This window comes from Vombatus ursinus, unplaced genomic scaffold (assembly GCF_900497805.2).
Source record: "Vombatus ursinus unplaced genomic scaffold, bare-nosed wombat genome assembly UNPS02014786.1, whole genome shotgun sequence".
Lineage (NCBI taxonomy): Eukaryota > Metazoa > Chordata > Mammalia > Diprotodontia > Vombatidae > Vombatus > Vombatus ursinus.
This window is the reverse complement of record NW_020954564.1, coordinates 54,726,065-54,752,162: the sequence shown is the minus strand read 5'-3', so window position 1 is coordinate 54,752,162 and position 26,098 is coordinate 54,726,065. Positions and strand designations below refer to the sequence as shown.

General features: G+C 37.1%; 1 protein-coding gene across 1 annotated transcript in view; it reads right to left on the bottom strand.

Annotated features, from left to right (window-relative positions):
* Nucleotides 1-26,098, bottom strand: part of LOC114047301 (ankyrin repeat domain-containing protein 27-like) — a 92,973-nt gene that overhangs the window by 13,657 nt on the left and 53,218 nt on the right. The window contains 7 exon segments of the mRNA XM_027868070.1: nt 10,594-10,638; nt 11,380-11,499; nt 11,608-11,667; nt 12,809-13,006; nt 16,045-16,137; nt 16,670-16,785; nt 17,493-17,575. Of these exon segments, the coding sequence (XP_027723871.1) occupies nt 10,594-10,638; nt 11,380-11,499; nt 11,608-11,667; nt 12,809-13,006; nt 16,045-16,137; nt 16,670-16,785; nt 17,493-17,575 (715 nt within the window).

Genomic DNA, 26,098 nt, shown 5'->3' with positions numbered 1-26,098 from the left:
AATTTGGAGCTATGCCCAAAGGGCTATAAACACGTGCATACCCTTTGACTCAGCAATACCACTTCTAGGACTGTATCCCAAAGAGATCATAAAAATGGGGAAAAGATCCACATGTACAAAAATATTTATAGCAGCTCTTTCTGTGGTGGCAAAGAATTGGAAACTGAGGGATGCTCATCAATTGGGGAATGACTGAACAAATTACGATACATGAATGTAATGGAATACTGTTGTGCTATAAGAAATGATGAGCAGACAGACTTCAGAAAAACCTGGAAAGACTTGAATGGTCTTCTGAATGAAGTGAGCAGAACCAAGAGAACAAACGTCACATACAGTAAAAGTCACGTTGTGCAATGACTAACTTTAGCCCTTCTCAGCAACGCAAGAATCTAAGACATCTCCAAAAGTCTCATGATGGAAAATACTATCCACATCCAGAAAAAGAACTATGGAGTTTGAATGCAGATCGAAGCATACTATTTGCTCTTTTTTTCTCTTCTGTTTTGTTTTGTTTCCTCTTTCTGGTGGTTCCTCCTATTGGTTCTAATTCTTCCTTACAACATGACTAATGTGAAAATGTTTAATAGGAATGTATATGTAGAGTCTATATCAGATTGCACACTGTCTTGGGGAAGGGGGGGGAAGGGGAGAAAAATTTAAAACTCAAAAGCATATGGAAGTGATTGTTGAAAACTAAAAATAAATTAATAAAATTTTTTTTTAAAAGAGTGCAAAATAGGATGTAGGAAAGTAAAACAAATAGATCCCCAGGCACAACCTATGTAGTGGGATTTGTTGAGCTAAGATGACTCAACTAGGCCCTCCTGGTCCAAGATCTCTCCACCACCAACACTCTCACAGTCCCTAAAATTTCATCCTTAGTAACTTCTCTGGGTTAAAGTCAGTGAAGGTCCCTGTCCAAATAAAAATTTAAATGAACAGTCCACAAAAACTAATTCAGTTTATCAGATAAGCTGAAAATAAGGCCCACTAAAAAAATGGTAGGGGACAACCTACAGATGGCAAGATGGATGGGAAGTTGAAGGGTTAGTGAGAAGGTAAGCAACAGGCCACTAGTGCTAGAGAAGAGGCAGAGGAAAAGACAACAGAAGTTTTAACTAGTTTGTAATTTCTTCTGGATCTCTATGCTAAAATGATGAACTAACTGTAAACATAGTCATCACTGCTATCTAATGCTAATACATAAGATATCACCCAGAGTTCCCTTTGGCATTTCAAGAACATCCTGAAGCAAGTCTTGCTTTTCACTCAATCATTTGTGACTCATTCAACATTCAGCAATGTCATCAACCAGATATAAACACCCGTTTTCAAGGACATTCTCAATGTTCACTGCAAAGGGTAAGGCTTTATAATTCTAATGGATTAACAAAGGACTTTGAGCAAAAGGTTAATACCTTTTTAAACAGATACAGCTATAAACACCCCCCCAACCATTATAATTGGATCTTACTAATGAATGTCTATCAATTCATAACCACAATGATTAGTAAAAAGAATCAAAATAAAAATAACTCCACAGCTCTACTGTTTTAGTTACCTACAGCTCCCACTTCTGTAACATATCCTATACACTAAGCCACACACAAGCTAAAGGAGGGAATATTATAGCATCCAACAAAGCAAGGATCCACTTTCAAAGAATGATTAAATTTGATAAACAAGAAAGGAAGATAGAGGTAGTAGTGCCAGAGATTTTCACTTATCTGTGATCCACTGGTCATATAGATATTCCCTAAACCAAAACAGATTGCGACCCATACTTTCTCATCCTATATAATTTTTGTCAACAACCTTTCACAAATCCTCCACAGAGGATTTACCCAATGTGCTACAAGGCTACTTCTAAATCTTTTGATATTTTAGATAACCAGTATAAAGGTTGGGTTGCCTCTCAAGGTATACGATCACATGATCTTTTCCATTTAGATATACATATTTTCAGTGTCTTCTACGCCACTTCTTATACACAAGTCTTCAATGATCATATACCACAGCATACCACCATATACACAGCATATACCACCTATAATTTTGATACCTATGAAACTGTGTTTTTAAACAATTTGCAGCCATATAGAATCACCAGGAAAAACAATGTTTACAAGTCTGTGTTTGGATGGCAAGAGCAACTTGGGACCATTAAAAGAGATGCAGAATTTTCCAAATACAATCCATTCCACTTCTTTCCTTTTATCCAACTCTGGGCCCAGTACACAGTCCATCTGCAATATCCAAGATACTGATAAACTAATTCAGTGGACCTCCTATGCAACTCCATATAACAATCTCGGCAACATATATTTCCATCTACTTGGCTTTTCCTGTGTAGACTGGGAGGCCAATCTTGTCTGAGTAACTATTTATCTCATAAAGGTATCCCTGTTGCTTTTCAGAGCAGGGCATAATCAGAACATCATTATCCTCAGACAGAAGTATCTACAGAACCTTACCTTCTGTGAGGTATAATACATCCACCTAAATGTGAAGGACATCCTCTATCAAAAAAAAATGTCTTTGCAACCACATCTCCCTTTTAAATGCCTCTTTTATTTCTCAATCTCAACTAGATTTTCCCACCCTGGTATCCACCTTCCCAACGAGGGTATTTTGACTTGGTTTTAAACGATCCAGTTAGGTCATCTGTAGAATGTCTATCTCATCTTCTGCTACAAATATTTGTACATAAGCGTAGCTATCTTCATAATGGTTCCCCTTTGCCTATATTCATTATAGAAAAGATGACAAGTATCCCATGAAATAAATATTTCCTGTTGCCTTTGAGCCACAATGAAAGCAACTCCACAAGTTTCTGTGAGCTGTTCTGCAACTTCTTTATATCTTCTGGTTTAACTTACAGAAAGAATGTCAATAAGGACACGGTTAATTCTCCCAGTAGCATATTTCACTCACTAGTCACTGGACAAGAATCTCCCATTTAACTGTTAGTGCACTAATGTCCGTAGATGGTATAAAAACTGTCAGATTTTTAGCACTGTACTCCATTTTTAATTGTCTATGTAGGATTACAAGAAAGTCACATAGAAGTAAGGACAATTTTGTATCATCATCTGTTACACGAGTTAACGTGGTCAAAATCATTTAATTGCCAACCACTAGGTAATGGAGCCTCTGCTCACATCCTGTATGTTCCAATCAAACTGGATTACTCTGCATCCTACACATCCTTGTTCTGTCTTCTGCTTTTGCTTACAATATTCCCCCCATGCTTGGAACTGAACGCTTTCTGCCACCATTTCGGCCAATCAATCAACAAACATTTTTAAGTACCTACTATGTGTACCAGGTACTGTGTTAGATGCTGAGGATAAAAAGTTAAATGAATGAATCAATTCCTACTTCAAGGAGCTTACTCCTAATGGGAGGCATAAGTATATATGTAAATATATACAGCATAAATATAAAGTGAAAAAATAAAAATATATACAAGGTAGTTAAACACAAGGCAGTTTGGGAGGAAAGAAACTAGCAGTTGGGAGAGGGGGGTGAGTGGAAATCAGAAAAGGCTTCAAGAAGAAAATGGTGCTTGATCTTCACCTTAAAGGACGAGAGGGATTCTATGAGACTAGAGTGAGCAGGGAATGCATTCTGGGTATGTGGGATGGGCAATGCAAAGGTAGGAAACTGGAAAATGAAGCGTCCTGAGTGAGGAACAAAGAGAAGGCCACTTTGGCTGCATCTCAGAATGTGGATAGGAAAGATATGTCTAATAAAGTTGAAAAGATAAGATGAGGCTAGTTTGTATAGTAGGGCTTTAAAAACTGAACAGAGGAGTTAATATTTTATCCCAGAAGTGATAGGAAACCACTGGAGTTGACTGAATAGGGGAGTCACATGGTCAAATTCGTGCTTAAAAAAAATTACTATCACCTGAAATCCTTCCCTTGAAGGTCCAACTCAGATACCACCCCTTCCATGAAGCCTTCTCTGACCCGCTCAATTAATGATCTCTCCCTCATTAAGTTTCTTATAGTATGTTCCCTGAACCTTTGTATTCGGACACTCCTTTGTATCATAATCATTTGCATACACATCTCAATAAAATTGAGAGCAGGGAATGTGTCACATCAATCTCTGTATCCCCAATGCCATGCACACATTAGCTATTTGATCATTTTTGGTGAATTGATCTTAGGGTGTAACTTTAGCCAACAAATTACTTCTCTCTGGGTCTCTAATAACAGAGATGGTAAAACTAGATGACCTCCATAGTCCTTTCAAATATTAATAATCTATAATTATGACTTGCTATTTCACTGAGTCTTATCATTTTACATGAGTGAATGTTTCTGTAAATCAGACTAGTAAATATTTAGTTTAAAAAAAAAGTCACACATACCCTTTAACCCCTACTCCTATTTCAACATTTCATTTTAATAAACATTACCTGCCTACTATGTGCAAGGAACTCTGCCAAAATGGAGGAATTCAAGATTAAAAATTACACCGTCCACTTGTGCACTAGAAGGGAGTGCAAAAAACACATGTACAAGGTGGAGTATGATGGAAGGAATGTGATGAAATAGCACCAGCTTCCCAAGGCTGTTGTGAGGATTAAATGAGAGAATAATTGTCAAGCGCTTAGCACAGTGCCTGGCACTGACTAAGGATATATAAGTGTCAGATGGTATTATGATGATGGTATAAGAATGCATATAAAACATCTTGCAAATCTTAAAGCACTACATTAGTTTACTACAATTCTATTGGGTCTGGAAGAGATACAAAATACTCGAGGAAAACTTGAGAGGGGAAGAGAACACTTTCAACTGGAGAAAACAGAAAAGGTAATGAGGAACATGAGCCAGGCCTTGAAAATGAAAATTATTTCAATGAGAAATATATTAAGAAAGAAATACATACATTCCAGGCAGGGAGGAAGGGGGCGGGGCTAGTTAGGAACCTCTCTAGAGACTCAGATGAGACTATTAAATCCAGAGGACAAACGAAGAAAGATGTAGCATAACAGGAAATAAGAATATGAAAGAAGGCTTGAAATGTAGTTTGGAAGCAAATTATGGAGAGCTCTGAATATTAGGTTATGGTGTTCTTTTTTTAATTTTAGAGGCAATATAGAATCATGAAGCTTTTTGAAAAAGTCAGAGACATTGTCAGACTTATGCCCTGGGAACATTATTTGGCAGCTGTGTTACAGTTATATCACCACTGATGGTCTTCCTGAGCTCATCTTCAAAAGAGCTATTTCTACTTTTTTATATAACACTGAAGTGTTAATGTCCAAAAGCAGTGGTTCAGCAGTCACTGATAAGAAAAACTGTTTGGGAGGATTTTGGGAAGATGGTGGAATAGGTCAGAAAATTCTAAGCTCTCAAGATTTTCCTCCACAAAAGAGATAAAATAGCACCTCAGGGTGAACAAAGGTGGGGGGGGGTGTTAAATAAGAATAGGGGCACAACAGGGGTCCTCCTGGGACAATCCAAGAAGATCTGAAGGAAAATCCCAGGACTAGGTTGGTCTCTGTGAAGAGTAAACAGCTCCAAGCTAGGGTCTGCTTAAACAACAAGCCAAAAGCCCTGGGGTTAGCTGGGTTGGGAGGCTGCCTGGGCCCCAGCCACAGGAACTTTTACCCCCAGTACAGTGAAGGGAGCTGGGCATCTGAGTCAGGGAAAATCAAGGGAACCTCTGCTGACAAGGAACACCAGACCCAGCTGTGCTGCAGAGAGTGGAGAGCAGCAGGGCAGCATGCCCCTGGCTGTGGGCACCTACAGGGGGCTGGAGGTTCAGCTTTGGTTCCAGGCTAGAGGGGAGAACTGAAGATCTGAGGCCAGAGGCACCCTCCCCCATACCCCAGGACTAGACGTGATTATGGACTAGAAGCTATTACTACAAAAAAGAAAAAAAACACCCAAACAAAGGAGAAAGAATCCAACCATAGAAAGTTAGTATGGGAATAGAGAAGGCCAGAGCTCATCTTAAGAGGTGGATATTAAAGCAAAGAAATTCTCTTCTACTCTAAAGAGTAAAGTTAAATGGTCACCTGCACAAAAAGAATTTATAGAAGAACTTAAAAAGGACTTTAAAAAATCAAATGAGAAAGACTGAGGAAAAACTTTAAAAAAAAATTAAGAACAATCCAAGAAAAACAAGAATATGAAAAGAAAGTCAACCACTTAGAAAAGGAGATCCAGAATCTTAAGGAAGAAAATAACACCATGAAAATTAGAATTGGGCAAGGAGAAGCCAGTGAAGTTATAAGAGATCAAGAAATAATAAAACAAAATATAAAGAATGAAAAAATAGATGAGAATGTGAAACATCTTAAAAGAAAAGCAACTGATCTGGAGAACAGATCAAGAAGAGAAAATAAAAGAATAATCAGACTATTTGAAAGCTATGATCAAAAAAAGAATCCTGACACAGTAATACAAGAAATAATTAAAGAAAACTCTCCTGAAGCATTAGAACAAGGGGGGGGCGGGAATAGAAATAAAAAATCCATTAATCACCACTTGAAAGAGATCCTATGAAGAAAACTCATAGGAATATTATAGTCAAATTCCAAACCCCCCCTCAGCTCAAAGATAAAATATTAAGAGCAACAAGAAAAAAACAATTTAAATATGATGGTGCCACAATTAGAATCACACGAAACCTAGCAACAGAGACACTAAAGAACCACAGATCTTGGAACACAACATATCAAAGAGCAAAAGAACTGGGGTTCTGGCCAAAAACATCATACCCTGCAAAGTTAAGCATAATTCTGAAAGGAAAAAAAATGGATATTTGATCAACTGTCAGACTTCCAGGACTTTGTTTAAAAAAAAAAATGGAACTTAATAGAAGATTTGTCATACAAGAGCCAAGAGAAACATAAGGTACATACCAAAGACTGATTACAAGGGATTCAATAAGGACAGACTGTTTATTTTTTATGTATGTAAAATGTAAAATGTATGACTAAGATTGTCATTAGCAATTGGATAGCTTGTAAGAAAGACTGGGGTAGACCTGAATATGATGTGACTTTAAAAAGTAAAACTATCCAGGAACTGTTAAAAAGAGTAATTATCTTATACAAATGAGGTGCCAGAGGAAGAACTGACAGAGGAATTAGATGAGGGCGGAGGGCAGGTAGTTCTGGTAACCCACTTTCATCAGGAATGGGTACAAGAGGGAACAATACATACATATATATCTAGAAAAGTAAAAGTCTTCTAAATTCAGAAGAAATAAAATGGTAAAGGAATAGGAAGGGAGGAGAGGATAACAGAGGGATCTTTAGACGGTAGGGTGAGGGAATAGGTTAAAAGGGAGTATAGAAGAGTGTTTAGATTTATGGGAATGGGAGGATAGAAGAGGGATCCTGGGGGGGCGGAGTGGGGGGTGATAGGCCGAGGGCAAGGTGGCAGGTAGAAAGAAACTAGAGGAGTCAGGAAGGAAAGGAAATAAGAGATACACACAATCATAAAAACAAGGATCAGGTGTAGAATTTGTTAGGTAAAGTATATGTCTATATATGTACATATGTATGTATGTGTACATATGCATATGTGTATGTATATATCTCTATATAAATATTTCCATACTTAATTAAAACCTTGGGGGAAGGGGAGAAAGAGGGGAAAAAAGAACAAAGTAAAAAGTACACAGCACAGAACAAAATAAACTTACAAGGAAGCAAAGAAAAGATGGATAACTCACAACACAAAGTATATTATTCGTCATATAGCCTTTCTTGAAATTAAAATTTCTTGCTATATATTTTGAATCCTCTATGTTCTGCTGTGCACACGGCATGCTTTTTTTTCTTTTCTTACTTTGTATTTAAGTTTCAATATTTAAGTTTATGATATGTTTTTCTTTTCTCTATTCTGTATTAGAAAAAAAATAAAATAAAAAATAAAATCCCACCTTCTGCCAAGAAAAAAAAAAAGAAAGAAAAACTGTTACAGAACTACTTGCAAGTTTGTTCCATTTTATGCTTATTTGTTGCCAATTTCATCTCCGAGTCATCTTCAGATGATGTAGTTCAGGTGAGCATCGAGCTTCTGCGGACTTTGTGCTTCTACCTACTTTTTGCAGTTTTAGGAGGCAATACCACTCATAATCTTTCATAATCCTCCTCTGTGGGGTTTTATAAATGAATCTGCATGCTAATATGGTTTTGTCCAAAGCTGCCATCTTTTTGCTTTGCAAGAAAAACAAATGTCGTTAGCTAAGACAGTTTCTCCTTGGCTCTTTTTGGCCTCATCACCAAGGGATCATTTCACAAGATATTTCAGGGAGAAGAAGACACCAAAATAACAAATGATATTAATAATTCCAAAAGGCAATGGAGAGACCATAAATAATTATCCACACGTACGTCTACTTTCTCATCCTTAAACAAATCTTTGTAAGAATGATCTACACACTTACAGAGAGTATCTTTGATGAAAACATGAAAAGGGAACAGGCAGGCTTTTGTATACAATTCCCAATAACAGACCACTTCTTTACAGTCAAACAACTGACTGAAATATAAAATGAACACACAATTTTGAAATGTTTATTGATTGATTTTAAAAAAGTATTTGCCTTTATAGGACAAAGTCTAAAAGGTCTTCCTCTAATCTCTCCTATATGTTAAGAATATGTTAAGATAATAAAGATTTTTTGATAAATAAAACTATGAAGACAATCTTGTTCAGTGATTCTAATCGTTAATATGGGAGGAACAAGGGAAACAAGAAAACAAGGAAATGCATTCTTGCCAAAAATGTGTTCACCATTGTTCTGGAGGATCATCTTGCTCTGCCATTTACCACCTGTATGACCCTGGCCAAGTCATATAACTTCGCTGAGTCTCAGTTCCCTCATCTGTAAAATGGGAAAGTTGAACTCAATAAGCTCCAAGGACTATTGCATGTAGGTCTAGAGTTACGAGTCTATGACTCTCTGTAGATAATAAATAATAATAATGATAATAACAGATGCTCACATCTGTATATTGATCAAAAGTTTTCACAGTACTTTTCATACATTATCTTATTTTATCCTCAAAACAACAATGTGAGACGTGCTGTTATTATCCCTATGTTACAGATGGCAAAACCAAGGCTCAGAAGTTAACTGATTTAATTACGTTCATACAGCTAGTTGGATACTGCATTTGAACCACTTTTCCATGACTCTCAATACTGTACTCTATCCACCATGGCATTATGTCTCTTGGGACAAGTCCTCCAAAGAGATGTTCAGGTATGAAGATGTCATGTTTTGCCTCCATTAAAGCCCCAGAACATTACAGGGTCTTCAGTAAGATGTGTAATTACTTAAGAGAGCAGACTTAACAATTCATATGGGAAAAACTAAATGAATAAAAAATGTCTACTGTCTTAACTATGACATACAGCTGAATAGTCAGTCAAATAAACGACTGTATCAGTACCTATTAAATGTTGCTAAAACTACAGAAGGACAGTGAGTTGGGTCCAGAATTGAGCAGAAAGAAAACTGCATGTGGGAAACTGCACCATTAATGATCCCAAGCTGCCCTTCCACTCCACCTCCCCCAGCAAAAAGATTCAATTTTTTAATACAAATGTTTTCCTGCTAATGCTGTATGTTTGCAAATCTTAGAATACCACAAAAATTTGAAGAGATTAGAACTGTAGTTAACCTTTAAATCAAGGGAGACAGACACATGGTAGGCTCAAGTGGACTACAGCAATCTCCCAATCAAGGTCTATGCACAATTAATAGGATAAAATAAATCATTAAGGAAATATTACTCAAAAATTAAGTGGGTCAGTGTCAAGAAAAAGGAATAATAAATAGACGGCCTAGGTACTTAAAGGGAATGACAAAATGTGAAAAAAAAAAAACCTAAAGGAAGGCCTCCAAGATAACATAGGATAAGAAGGTATGGATGTGTTACAACCTGTACCAATGAAGGGAATATGTTCATTGATGAGATCACGAATCTCCCTTATGAGAAAGATAAGTTGGAGAGAAGTCTAGAGGTTGAAGGTTGTTATAGTAATCCAAGGGAAACAGCAAAGGACTGAACCACAGAGGTGGCACTATAACTAAAGAAAAGGGGAAGGATGTTTTGAAGGTAGAATTTCAGATCTTACCACCCCCCTCTCTGCAAAAAAAAGAAAAAAAAAGAAGACAGAAAAGTGGCTGCATGGGGTTGAGCGACAAGAAGGAATCAGCATGGTAGAAAGGAAAGAGCACTGAATTTGGGGAGCAGCAAGTTGATTATTAACAAAAGGAAACTAAGAGCAGTCAGACATGTAGGAAAACCAAAAAGGAATAGTGTCACGGACATCAAAAAAGAAGAAACCTAGAAGGGAGGTGGCCAATAAGATCAAATGTTGCAGAAGGCCACTGGATGTAGTAGCTAGAAGAGACACTAGAGGTCAATGAGTCCAACTCCTTCATTTTGCAGATTAGAAAACTTGAGAACAGAGAGGTTAAATTATTTGCCCAAGATCACACAAGTAGTAAGAGTCAGAGGTGAGACCTGAAATAAAGTCCTCTGACTCCATAAAGACTCCCACGCAATCTTCTTTTTTTAAGGTAATTCTAAAAACTTACCATTTCTAGATCTCCATCAGCAACAGCTCTCAAAAGTTTTTCTACCTTTAAAAAAAGGGGGTGTGGAATCAGACAAGGTATTCAAATGGCTTTTGTAATGTTAAAATTAAATGATTCTGAAAACACAGTGACCTTCATTAACCTCAAGCTTCATTACATATAAGCTCTTATTTGTTGAAAGTTTTTAAGCAGACAATGATAACTTAATCACCTTGTAAAACATAAATGCTTACTGAAAGGTTCAGGACCAACTCTTCATTACTGATGGTAAGGGAGGTTAGCCAAATGCCAAAAGGCATTTGTAATAGGCTTTAGAATGTACAATATGATTTCTTTTGGGAGTAGATCTATATTCTTAATCATGTTAGCTTAACCTAATACTCCAGGTTGAAGAAAGGTGAGAAATGGCTCAGAATTAGCAACCAACTGACAAGCACTTAATAAGAACCTATTATGTGACAGGCTATGTGTTAAATTAGGGGATAAGCTAAAAGAAATCTTTATTTAAATGTTCAACGAAGATTATCCCCATAGTAAATAACAGAGTTAACTATAAACAAATGTTTTTACCTCTACATGCCACACTGCAGGTCTCATCTCAGAGCTTACATTATGTATGATACCAAAGAAACAGGTACACTTCCTATGTTATTCTGAGATACAGGTTGTCAGCAACGTCAGGACCATACTCCATTTAATATATTACTTCTGCTAGACAAGAAAGCCTCTAATTGCAGAGTCCTGCCCTAAACAGCCAAATACCAACCCTTCTAAAAAAAACCTCACCTCTTTATAATTATTTTTTATTTCTTCTTGTCTGAGGTCTACACAAGCTGAAGATAAGCTTGAGGTTGAGGAAGCTTGACTGATAGAGTCCACCAAACATAAAGGAGAACGAACAGGGGACTATAATAAAGAAAAGACAACAGGATTTAGTGCCCCCTATCATTAAACACTAGAAAAGTGATGTTTTTGTTAAAGATTAAACTAGCAAAAGGCAATATAGATAATTACCTCAAAAGATCTCTTCCCTCTTTCAAAAGCAAGGTGACTGGCTTCCATGACAGAAACAATCTAGTTTAAAAAAAAAAAATTTAAATACTGAAGGGGAAATAAGAAACAAAAAAGTCATCCGAAATATTAACAGGATCATGTAACTCCAATCTGATTGCAGCATAAAATGTGAGTCCAAGTTTTAAAGAACAAATTTTTTTATTAAGGGGATTTGTTCTGTGAAGTTTGGATTTAGTCAAAGGACCTCACTTGAAGACCTAGAGGGCCACATGTGGCCTAGAGACCGTAGGTTCCCCACCCCTGAACTACTGTCTACAAACTAAAATCCTAAATGGGGAATTTGGGGAAGACTAAAAACCTGTAAAATGGACAAGCATAACTTAGAAAATTACAAAAAAACCTCAATTTCCAGAAATGCAAATGGAAGAAACCACAGAGAAGCTTTCTGGACCACTCCATCTTGGTCTTCCCCAAAACACCAAATATATGAAGAGAATACAAAAGGAAAAAACAATAGCTAGAAATACTCCTGCACCTGAGTCAGAAGATACGAATTTAGTTTTCCAAAAGTTTCAGGATTGGAGAGTGATTCAAGGAATAAAGTTAATATAATAGTAGTACTTTTCACATTAGTGAAAAGGCTCACTGGAATAAAAGAACCACATTTTAAATGAAGCTAATTTAATAGCTAGAAGTAGAAAGTAGGTTACATTCAAACAACAAATGTACAGAAACTTGAGTGAAAGCTACTTATGCTAAAAATCTAAACAATGGTATGACCATTTCAGAGCAGATTATAGAAATGACAGGGTAACTAGAAAGTCTCTATAAAGAATTGATAATTAAGTAAAAAGGATATCAATCTCTGAGCACTTGCTACACACACCCTTACTTTCTACTCTACCTTGTAAAGACTCTTCCGAGCTGTGTTTTTTCCTTTTTTCTTATTTCCATCTATGCCTTGGGCAGAAAGAATTTACCTGGTTATTTAAAACCCTTGATGCTCCACTAAGAAAGGTACTTTGAAAATTGAAAATACAAATAAGTGAAATGCATTAATAATTAATATCCAAATGCAACTAAGCAGTTGTGAGCCAAATTCTCTCCTCAAATATGTCTGCATTATTTGTGAAAGAATACAAAAGATAAATCTGTGGAAATAAATTATAAAGACTCAAATGCAGAAGTTAAAAAATGCTACCTTGGAGTTTAATGCACACTTCAGTGGTGTTTCTTTCATTCGGTTCTGGTGCTCAGTGCTGGCTCCATTTTGCAGCAATACTTCTATGATGCCCTGATAGCCCCAGCGGGCAGCTATATGAAGAGGTGTGTCTCCTTTTTCATTACCAATATCTAGTCTGCAAGAATGCACATCATAGTAGACTAAAGCCTTCACACACTGCAAAGAAATTGGGAAACCATAACTTCATTTGCTATGCATCAAGCAAAAATGTTAAGTTTAATTTCTACTCTCTATATTCTTCCATTACTTAGTAAGGCCAACAAACAGGTTTTAACTCTATACAGTGATCAGATAACAGAGTAATAAATACAGGGTTAAATTTAAAAGTACTTTGGGTTATCAAAGTAAGATTTTCTTTTTCATGCACATAATATGGAAGGTTTATGCTTTATGCATCACACTTGCCTTTCAGAGCAGAAATGCCATCTTAAAAGGGAAAGAGTCAACATCTAAGCACTTGAAAATAACTGGGCATATAAATTAAGATGACAGGGAAAAATCTAAGTCCTTTAAGCCACCTAGAGTCAAAATTGCCTTTGGTATCATAGGTGGGAGAGTCCTTGTGTTCTGGGGACAAAGCAGTCCAAGTTATCCAAACCTGAACCCAGGAAAATATATTTATACCACTAATCCCACTGAGTCCTAAAACAAGGCAAAGCTTCCTAGGAGAAATCTGTATTTCTAAGATTTCTAAGATGTGTTTAACCAATGGGACTGGGGGTGGGGTGGAGAGGAGAATGAGATAAGAAACAGAGTGGTTGATCAATGGAATAGATTAGGTACACAATATATAAAGAAGTAAATGACCACAGTAACCTAGTGTTTGATAAACTCAAAGATCCCAGCTACTGGGGCAAGAATTCAATATCTGACAAAAACTGCTAGGAAAACTGGAAAGCAGCCTGGCAGAAAACTAGACCAACATCTCACACCATATACCAAGATAAGCTCAAAATAGGTGCACGATTTAGACATAAAGAGAATATCATAATCAAATTAGGAGAACTGGAAAAAATTACCTATTAGATCTATGAATAAGGGAAGAGCTCATGACCAAACAAGAGTCAGAGAAGATTACGAGAAGCACACCGGATAATTTTAATTACATTAAATTAAAAAGGTTTTGCACAAACAAAACCAAGTGCAGCCAAAATTAGAAGGAAAGCAGGAAACCGGGGGGAGATTGACATTTCTCAAATATATAGAAAGCTGAGCCAAATTTATAAAAAATAAGAGCCATTCTTCAATTGACAAATGTCCAAAGGATGCAGTTTTCAGAAGAAGAAATCAAAGCAATCAACAGTCATATGAAAAAATGCTCTAAATCACTAATAATTAGAGAAATGCAAATTAAAATAACTATGAGGTACCACTTCACACCCATCAGATTGGCTAATATAATAAGGAATGCTGGAGTGGATATGGAAAAATAGGTACATTAAAACATTGTCAGTGTTGCTGTGAAGTGGTCCAACCATTCTGGAGAACAATTTGGAACTGTGCCCAAAGGGCTATAAAATGATGTATACCTTTTGACCCAACAATCTGCATGCTAAAGAGATCAAAGAAAAAGGAAAAGGACTCATATGTATAAAAATATTTATAGTAGTTCTTTTTGTAGTGGCAAAGATTTGGAAACTGAGGGAATGGCTGAACAAGTTGTGGTATAGGATTGTGATGGAATTCTATTATGCTGAAAGAAATTACAAAGGAGGTGGTTTCAGAAAGACTTGAGAAGACTTACATGAACTGATACAAAGTGAGCAGAGCTAGGAGAACACTATACATAGTAACAGCAATATTGTAATGATAATTAACTGTGAAAGACTTAGCTACTATGATCAATACAGTGATCTATGCCAATTAAAAACGACTCATGATGAAAAATGCTATATGGCTTCAGAGAGAGAACTGATGGACTCTTGAGCACAGACTGAAGCATATTTATTTTCTTGTTTGTTTTTTTTCACATTGTGACTAATGTAGGAATATTTTGCATGATTTCACATGTACAATGGATATCACATTTCTTGCCTTTTCAAAAAGTAGGGGAAGGGTGGAGGGAGGAGGAGATTTTAAAACTGAAAAGAAAAACAAAAAATTGAAAAAAAAATGTAAAAGGAAAAAAGGATGAAAAACACTTATTGATCAGGGTGTGACATGCAAAATGGACATCTGAGTAGCAGTAACTCAGTGGAGTCATTAAGTTAGTACATAAATACATGTATCCTGTACTGGTACTGTCAAAGGGCAGCGATACTGGGGCAGAAGAATAAGAAGAAGAGGAGGAGAGCAGGCTGGATTTCTTTTAGGAAATAGTTTCGTGCCTGCAAATCACAAAGTACCATAATCTAGGAAAGAAGGCTATTAGAAGATACAAGATTAGAAGATATAAGCCACTGTTCTGCTCTCATTGAACTTACAGTCTATGAGGAGGATTAGACATGAACAGACTATAATATTCAGTATGACATGAAAAAATACATTAGCAAAGCGAAATGTTTAGAGAAGTCTGAGAGGGAAGTTATTTCTGAAAAGACGGGGTAGAATAGAGAAGGTTTCATGGAGAAAGTATTTGAGCTGTGCCTTAAAAAAGGAAGGGGAAGAAAGGGTATTCCAAGCATAGGAAATACCATGAACATGCAAGTGGGACAACTCTGGCTGTGCTTTGGGGAAAAAGAACAATTTAGTATAGCAGGAGTATAGAGTGCACAGAGAGGAGGAATAAGAGACAAGACTAGAAAGGCAAGGTGGTATCAGATTGTAGGAGGCCTTGAATGCCAGACTAAGAAGTTGAATTCATGAGGCAATCTATATAGAAGGATGACTATTCTGTCTTTGGCATAAAAGATGAACTAGCAGGGTGAAGAGAGTCAAGGTGAAAAGACATTTTAAGGGGCAGGTAGGTGGCAAAGCAAATAGAGTACCGGCCCTGGAGTCAGGAAGACCTGAGTTCAAATCCAACCTCAGGCACATAACACTCACTAGCTGTGTGACTCTGGGCAAGTCACTTAACCCCAACTATGTCGCAAAAAAAAAAAAAAAGACATTTTAGGAAGCTAATGCAATAATACAGGCAGGCAGTAATGACAGATAAACAAAATCAACGTTAAAAATTTTCACTTTTTAAAACAAAATAACTGTTAATTATAATACTATCAGGGTGTCTACTTAATTAGAAAATAACTACTCACATCTTCATGACCATATGTACAGGCTAAATGGAGAGCTGTGTTGCCATTATTGTCTTGAGTATCTGCATTTGCCTTATAGTGTAACAACAGAAGCTTAAAAAGGAAAGAGTCAACAATAAGCACCTGAAAATTAATGTATAAGTACAAATGGCATATTATTGTAATTTTTTAAGTACCATCATGAATCAAAATGACACATACAAACCTAAATTATTTAAATTATGAAAGGTCAAGGATTCTCTTGGTTTTATAAATTCCATATTATCCCAAACCCAAGACAAGCTATTTATACCACTAATCCCAGAACTATGTACATGCCACTGTAACAGCTCTGCCTTTTCCTTGTCCTTATTAGTATAAGGAAGGTGATACAGCAGGACAGCAAGTAAAACCTCAATCATGAATGAAATGAAGCTTATGGAAAAACCACTCACTAGCTGTGTGACCTTGGGCAAGTCATTTAACCCCAATTGCCCAACCAAAAAGCAAAAAAAAAAAAAAAAAAAAAAAAAAAGGAAAACTCACTGACATAACAGCAAAATCAAATATGGACTTCTTGCCTGTATCTTTTTTCTTTCTGTGTTTAAATCATACCCAGTCATTAGTGAAACAATAGACTGCTTACTGTAACACTCTGATAACCCTTCTGACAAGCCAAATGAAGAGGTGTTGACCCATGGTAATCGGTTGCATTCACTACAGCCCCTTTGGAAACCAGCAGATCAATGAGTGATGCTTGCCCTAGAGAGAATACAACAAGTGCTTCAAAACAGATAAAAGCTACATTCCTGAGAGGAAGAAAGTTAAAGGGAGGCAAAGATTTTCCAAACTGAAATAGGAACTACCCCAACTTTATTTCCTCTTTATCATACACTTGGTTCAGTTTACATAGAGTAAGTGCTTTGATATTTAAAGGAGTCAGAGCTTCTAAGTTATTCAAGATGACAAAATTGCAACCCCTCCTTCAAACTTCCTTGAGTTAATAAGTTTTATAAAGTAATGTAAATGTAAGCAATATAAGTTTCTTTGAGTTAATATAAAAAGTATATAGCCTTTAGCAAGTAGTAGTCAAGGGCAATAAAGGGCAGAAGAGTAGTTGTTTGCTTGTTCAGTCTATGAGAATAGCTAGATATATCTGACTCAATTTGCAGAGAAAATGGAGAATAAGGGGGAAAGGAAGGGGAGGCATGGAGCTGCTGCTTGCACAACATTAATTATGGCACTGGAAAGTGGGCTTTACAGGAAGGCTTTCAACCTGCTCTTCAGGCTGGACAGGGCCATCAAGGCTGAAGCAACTAAGAGTAAGCTGACAAAGCATTCAGCATTTTTAAAAGAGGATTTGGCTGCTTTCAGATGAATAGCACTGGGCTGGAAAATAGACAACCTCTTCCCTCCCCCATCAATGAATTCACTTAACCTTACCAAGAAGAAGGCACAAGGCTACCTACCACAAACAGCAGCTACGTGCAGTGGCGTGTAACCCCTGTCATCTCTGGAAAATGGGGTGACAACTGAAGGGTCGTTCAGTCTCCTACATACCAGAAGTGAAGAGAAGAAAAACAGTAAAACAAATGACACATCAGGTAAAATTCTTCTGAGTCAATCTGCAATTTCCCAGTCCAAGTGAATTTTATTCAGTGATATCACCATAGTATAAAGCCTACAATCATAGAGTCTCAAGGCTGAAAGAGACTCATCAGCACCTAATCTAATCTACACTCAAAAAAGAACCCCTGCTGCAGAGTCTCTGCTCAAATGCCTCCCAAGAAAAGGGACCCACTCCCTCCAGAGCAACCGTCTCCAAAGAGGAGCAGCTCGAAAGGGGAGGAATCACTGTCCTATGTTAAGACCAAAGCCTCCTCTTGCTTTCTGGAATCAGGCAGAACAAGTCTAATCCCCCTTCTAAATGCAGCCCTTCAAACACTTCAAAAGAGAAACAGTCTTCTCTTCTCCAAGTTCCTTAAAGTGATTTCCAGACTTCATGAACATAAGATCCTTTACCACCCTGGTTGCCTTCTTCTGAGTACTCCTCAGTTTATCAATATCCTTCCTAAAATGTGGCACCCAGAACCAAAGTCAATATTCCAGATGGGGTCTTTCCAAGGCAAGACTTCCCTCCTTATTCCAAAAATCTATCTGTGTTTCTCTTAATTCAAGTTATGATTATATTAGCTCTCTTTCCTCTATCACATTGTTGATGCATATTAAGTTTACAGTTCACTAAAGCCCTCAGATCTTTTTCAGGCTAACTGATAACTAGCCACACCTCTTGGGTGTTAGTTTTTTAGCCTAAATACTAGGCATTACATTTATCCTTTATGAATTTCATTAAAACAACTGTGAAGTTCTACCTCACACACATCAGATTGGCAAAGCTGACCAGAAAAAGAGGAAATTGGCAAATGCTAGAGGAGTTGTGGGAAAACAAGCACATTAATGCACTGTTGGTGGAACTGTGAACTGGTCTAGCCATTCTGCAAAGCAATGTGAAATTATGCCCCAAAAGTTATTAAACTCTGCATATCCTTTGACACAGTGGTACCTCTACTAGGTCTATGCCCATAAAGAGAGCAAAGAAGAAGGACAAGCATGTACAAAATTACTTATAGCAGCACTTTTTATGGTGGCAAAGAAGTGGAAACTGAGGGAGTGTTGGACAACTTCGGAACGGCTGAACAAGTTATAGTACATGATTGCAATGCAATACTAGTTTTACTGTTAGAAATGATGAAAGGGGCAATTTGAGATACCTGAGAAGATTTGTATGAACTGATGCTGAATGAGGTGAACTGAACCAGGAGGACAACTTACAGCATATAACAACATAATAACCACCCGCAATTCCAGAGGACTCATGACAAAACATGCTGCCTAATAGAGAGCTAATGGACTCAGAGTGAATGAGATACTTTTTTTTTTTTTTTTGGACATGACCAAAGCAGAAATTTATTTTGCTCAATTAAACATGTTTTTAACAAGGTCTTCTTTTTCCTTCTTTCTCAATAGGGGAAAGGGTTGAGATGGGAAGGAAAAGAATGCAAACCTAAAAATAAAAATAAAACTGAATTTTTTAAAAATCAAAGCTATTTGTCTTTAGAATATTGTCATCTTGGTTCTGCTCACTTCACTTTTCCTCAGTTCATCCAATTCTTTCCAGGTTCTTCTGAAACCATTCCCTTTATCATTTTTTACATGACAACAGTATTCCATCACATTTATATATCTTAACTTGTTCAATCATTCCTCATTTGATGGGCACCGCCTCAGTTTCCAATTCTTTGCCAAAATAAAGAGAAATATAAACATTTTTGTATATCCTTAAGAGTTTGTTTTACTTAGGATTAATCTATCAATCTACCCTCCCTTTTATTCCCCCTTTTCCCTTTGACCCTTTCCTCTCTGTTTCTCTGCTGGGTCAGTCAGTCAAATAACATTTATTAATCACCTACTATGAGCCAGGCACTGTGAAAAGCACTGGGGATACAAAGAAAGGTCAAAAAAAAATTCCCTGCTCTCAAGAATCTCACAACCTAATGGGGGAGATAATATACAAACAACTATAATCAGACAAGATAAGTGCAGGATAAATTGAGGGCAGTCTTGGAGGGAATGTACTAAGATTAAAGAGGACTGTAACAGGCTTCTTGAAGAAGGTGCAACTTTAACTGAAACCTGAAGGATGCCAGGGAAGCTAGAAGGCAGAGATGAAGAGTGTTCCAGATATGGGAGATAGCCAGTGAAAATGGCCAGAGTTGGGAGACAGTATTTTCTACAAGTATGAGGAGGCCTCTCTGCTGGTTGGCAGAGAACATGGAAGGGAATAAGATTAAAAAAACTGGAAAGGTAGGAAGCAGCCAGTTTTGAAGAGTTTGAAAAGGACAGGAGTTTAGATTTAATCCTGGAGATAATAAGGAGTCTCTGGAGTTTAATGAAAATAGGAATGATACAGTCAAATCTGCTTCTTAGAAAAGTCAGTTTGATGGTTGAGTGGAATGTAGATTGGAATAAAAGACAAGGGAAACCACCTAGCAGGCTACTGAAATAGTCTATGCATAAGGTGATAGTGATTGGAGTGTCAAAGAAGGGGTTATATATGAGAAATGCTATGAAGGCAGAAACAAAAAGACTTGACCATTGATTGGACAGGGGTAGGGTAGGGGCAGGGGATGAGACTGAAGAGTCAAAAACGTTATTGTTGCCATTCATGGGTGGTTCTCAAAGGTGATCAATGACATCACAAAGGTGATGTCTTTACTTGCGCATGAATTAGATTTAAGTGAGGCAGAGGTGAGGATGATACTAGATTTGAAACTTGGGTGAATGAAATGAAATGTACTTCTCCACTTGTTTGTGAGATGAGAACGAAAATCAAATGAGAATCTACTTGTGTACTCCAACGATGAAAGATAATGTTTCCCACCTACTTCTCCTCCTTCCTCTCCACATATTCCTCTCCCCCCCACTTTCCATTCTTCTCTTCATATTATCAGAACAAAATGGAAGCACTCTCAAGTCTTCTGACTAATGAGACTCCTCCTCCCACCCACAATGATGACAGAGTTCAGACACATGTATCATTTCCTTATATTAAAATGTAAATGGTTTATCACTACTTAGTCCCTTATGATTGTCCACCCATGTTTCTCTTTTTACTGCTTCTCTTAATTCCTGTGTTAGCACTTTAAAGTTTCTATGCAACTCACATCTTTTCATCAGGAATGCTCTGAAGTCACCTAATTCATTAAATGTTTATTTTCTGCCTATAGGATTATAGGCTCCATATTGCTGAATAAATTATTCTTGAGGATAATCTATACCCCTTACCTTCTAGAATATTATACTCCAGCTTCTCTGTTCCTTTCTATTCATGGTTGTGACTCTGACTGCGGCTCCTCAATACCTGAATTCTTTCTTTCTGATTGCTTTGCAGTATTTTTGACCTGGAAGCTTTCAAGTGTTCCCAAAGTGGTCTGGATTTTAGCTATAATGTTCCTGGAATTTTTCATTTTGGAGTTTCTTTCAAGAGTCAGCAAATTCTTTGTATTTCCACCTCACTCTCTGGTTCTAAGAAAGCTAGGGGAATTTTCCTTCAAGATTTCTTGAAATATAATGTCTGAGCTCTTTTTTCGGTCATAACATTCAGGTAGTCTAATGATTCTTAAATTTTTTCTTCTCAACTTGTTATCCAGATTGGTGGTTTTTGCTATATCTTATATTTCCTTCTTTTTTAAAGTCTTCTTTCTTTGTTTTAGTTTTTCTTGTTGTCTCGTGAAGTCATTGGCTTCATTCTAATTTTCATGGAGTTTATTTGGGCAAAGTTTTGTACATCTTCTGCCAAGCTGTTAATTACTAGCTGAGGCAGCCAGGTGGCACAATGAATTGGGTGCTGGGCCTGGAGTCAGGAAGACCTTAGACACTAACTTGCTATGGGACCCTGGGCAAATCATTTAACCTCTGATTGCCTCAGTTTCCTCAACTATAAAATAAGGATAATAACAGCACCTATCTCACAGGATTGTTAAAATGATCAAATGAGATAATATCTGTAAGACGCTTAGCACAGTTCCTGGAACATAGGAGGTCTGATGTAGATGCTTATTTCCTCCCTGCCCTTTCCAATTCTTTCTTCTATAGCTCTCATTTCTTTTCCAATTTTGTCCTCTAACACTCTCATTTCATTGATTAAAAAAATTTTTTTCTAAATGCTTGCTTCATTTCTTCTAGGAATTCTAGTTGAATTTGTGCCTAAGCTGTGTTTTCCTTTGAAGCTTTGCTTATAAATATTTTGGAGTTATTCTCTTCTTATGAATTCATGTCCTGAGCATCTCTGTTGCTAAATAGCTTTTTATGGTGAGATTTCTGTTTGCCCATTCTTTCAGCTTATTTTCTGACTTCAGACTTTATGCTGGTTTTGTTGCTTCTTTTGGGGGATATTGAGTGTTGTTATTCGAAGATCTCAGGGACAGCACAGGCTGGAGATCTGCAAGCTTTCAGTATTGCCAAGGTAGTCTGATACAGGGCAAAGTCTGATCACTCTGCCCCCTACTCCGCCATCTGATCTCTGCAAGTTTCTGACCTGTATTTCAGTCTGAGCATCAAGGCTATGAGTTTGCCTCAGTTTGAGTTTTAGTAAATTGCTGCTAGACTTGGCTACTATCAGTTAGCCAGAAAACTCTGCTGGTTCAGAGGGACAGAAATGTTGGTTTCTCTTTGGTCTAGGTCAGGATTCCTACCCTAGTTATTCTTCTGCCAACTTCAAACTGGGCTAGATGACAGACCTAAGAATCCTCACTCTGCTGCAGGGGACCAAGTCATACAGCTGCTATTTGTTTCTGAACTTCCTCCTTGCTTGGTATATAGGACAGGACCCAAAACTACTCCTTATCTGGGACTCCACCCTAAGTGAAGTCTACTCTGTATCTATGACCCAGAACTGAATAGTGAGTGACAGGGCTCCCAGTCAGCACTGGTTTTTGCACCCTATACAAATTTAGACCCCTCTAAGCTAGATCTGGAATCTCTTGTCTTGGTGTACAGCCTCTCCCTGGGTTGGAATGAATGCTCTGTATAGCCACTCCTGGTTAGACCCTGCCTTTACTGTCCAGAGATGTCTCTGTGTATCTCCTTATGACAACATGAGCTGGAAAAATGACTCACTGGAATTTTTTCTTGGATTTTCTGATCAGTACTCACATGCATTTTCTAGATCGGCTTGAAGGATCTTGAGGAGAGCTAGGGAGAAAGCTCACTTACTTGTTTCAAACACTATCTTGACTCTGCCTCCTAAACTTCCCTGTGTTCACTATTAAATTTTCTGAAAGTGTCTCATTTCATTCAAATTTCAAACCTAAACCATCAGCCCCTTCTAAGTCAAGCCTAGCCTATCACAGTTCCCTTTCCTGTCTTGTACCTTTCCAAAGCTACATTCTAGTCACACGTTTCATCTTATAAAGCCTTAGTCATATCTTTAAAATCAGAGTTGCTTCCTTTTATAGAATCTCTAGTTCATCTTGCTTGTCAATCATATTTAGTGCATTTGTTTGTTAATAGTGGAGGTCTCAGGTTTTATTACTGGCTCCTTTCTTGGATTATGTTACCTCTGAATTTTAGGTGTCCTTATTTCTCTTCTTCTTTCAGTTTAAGCCTTCTGCATGAGACTTGAAAGACACTGGCAAACATATTCTTACATTCTTTGTTATGTGTATTCTAAACTTGTTCAAGAGGATGTCACTCCTATATTTTAAACCCTGGTTCAAAAATTCAAATTCCATTCTTAGACACCATCTTAACCAGTTGTTCACTTTCTAAATCAGAATCCTTGGTCTCTATTTAGCAATGGGGATAAAAGCACCCAAGTGCCCCTAAGGTCTTCATTCTCAAGGATTTAAAACCTTTGGCAATGCTTTCTAGTGTTCCTTTTGACAATACCATCTGAAACCATCTCAATCAGCAAGAGTGGGTAATAGTTCTCTGTTTTCATGAATCTTAAGGAGATTGTCAGGTCTTACAAGCATGAACAGGAAAATTACAAATTTCTATTGTCATTGTTAGGCTGATAAACAGCTTCTTCATTACCTTCAGCAGGAAGCCACAAACTACTACTATTCATGTCTTGTAGCTTCCTCTTTTTCTGGCTCTTCTTGGATGATCTCTCATTTCAAAGCACATTTGGATCTATTTTGTCTTTACTTGGAAAACAAGCAGCCACTCCCTCTTCAGGCTGTCCATCATCTTCATCTTCAGGAAGAGCCTCAAATTTGTTTCTTAATTCCAAGTATGCAATGGTTTTTCATCTTTTTTTTTCTCCTCTGTAGAACATTCTTCCACCCTCCAAGTAGGCTCCTAATAACGGGCTTGCTGACCTTCCTGTCACAGGTCATGATTCCTCTCTATTCAGATCATTTTTCTTCTTGGTTTTCACACTGAACCCTGCTTCCAATGGGATATGAGCATCCCAACACAGAGACACATGTAGACTATAGGGCTCTTCCCTAAGAAAAGACTAGGGTGGTTGTTAACCCACAGTGAGGGCTCTTGGGAACATTAATAGAGGGCAAGGAAGTAACCAGTGAGAACATGACTTAGATATACCTGTGGTCCAAAGTCTCTATTACCTTGTCTTGACATGCCACATAGGGCCATCAAGATAGAGCACTCTGAACTTCAAAGATCCACAGAGGCTTAACCCCCACAGAAGGTCTTCATAGAAACCTAGGGAACTAGGGGCAAGATCAAACAAGGCTGACACACTACCCAAAAGCAATGGGGGAGAGAACACACCCTAGCACAAAAGCCCCAATTCAAGAACTAAAGCTGAAGTGATGAGTAACCCAAAAACAACACCAACCAGTTATCAAATGTTTAAATTCTAGAGATCTCACAAAAAGTAATTCTGGAATAACTATAAGAAGAAACTAAAAAAAAAATTTTGATTTTTCCAACAGGACTACATGAATACCTACTGGGTGGGGAAATGAAGCAAGAGATAAAAATAAAAGCACTGAAATAAAAAATAAAAAATGAAGCTCTTGAGTAAAGAATTGGAAGCAAATAGACTGGAACAGAATTAGTAAACCTTACCCAAATGATAGGCTCCACGTATATTGGAACAGACCTAACAGAAATGAATGACTCCATTAGAGAGCAAGAAATAGTAGAATAAAATCAAAAGACTGAAAAAAAAGAAGAAAATGTAAGATATCTGATAACACAAACAACTGACCTGGAAAATCAATGGATGCCCATAAAACCATAATAATAAAAAAAAAATTCTGGACATTTTATTTCAGAAAATCATAAATGAAAACTTTCTAGACCTATGCCAACCTAACCACAAAGTAAAGATGAAAATAATATACTAATTACCTCCTGAAAGGAACCTCCAAAAAAATTCCCAGGAAAGTCAAAGACTTCCAAGTCAAAGAAAAAATACAGAAAACATCCAGAAAGAAAGAGTACAAGTTCCAAGGAACCATAATCAGGATCACACAAGGATTGGCAACTATAAAGAAGGGGAGAACTTGGAATATGATATTCCAAAAGGCAGAAAATATAATCTTACAATCAAGAATAACTTACCCAGCAAAATTGAATATTTTCCCCAGAAGTGGCCCTTTAACGAAACATAGGACTGACTTCTAAGCAATCCTGACGAATGGTGAGAGCTAAGTAGAAACACTGAAATACTACTAACACAGGAATTGAGAGAAACAAAAAAAAAGTAAATATGTTTGATCCAAGTGGAAGGAACTACATAAGGATGAAGTATTCACATTCTTAAATGGGGAGAAGAAACAAGTGTCACTTTAGAACCCCAGTGTTATCAAGGATCACAGAGAGTTAAATATAACAAAGGAGCCTGTAGTCATTTAGCTACATTTTGATAATGTTAAAGAAAAAATAAAAAAGAGAAGACAGAGGCGTGAGAAGAATGGATATCACTTAAACTTAGCTTTTATATGAGGCAGTCAAGGAGGAGAGAACACACAAATAATTTGATTTACAGAGAAATGAGAGATGCAGGCAGAGAACAGAAGTAAGGGATTAATCATAAACAAAACAAAATGAATCACAGGGCAAATTGTGAAGAAGTTTAAAGGCAAAAAAAGTAATAATTTGTGTCCTATGTCTGGGGAAAGGGAAAAGAGCAGAAATAGTTTGCAGCAGGTATAGATCACTAGTACTGTCCACACTCCTGACTCACTATCCTCTTCTTTTTTGTAAAGGGAAGCAGGAAGCAAAGAAAGGAAAAAGCATTAGAAAATAGGATGGAGGAAAATAGTTAACAATAATAACAGAACATGAAGGCAATGAACTTACCCATAAAATGGAAGAGTATAGCAGAATGGATGAGATAGCAGAAATCAACAATTTGTTTATAAGAAACACACAAGAAAACACAAGGATTCACACAATTAGAGCAAGTGGCTAGAAGGGGTAGCAATCATTATGTCAGACAAAAAAAAGGGCAAAAAAGTAGGTAAGTCTAGACACTCAGAAAAAGAGTATCTTTTAAAAGATAAAAAGGAAACTACATTATCCTTAAAAGCACCAG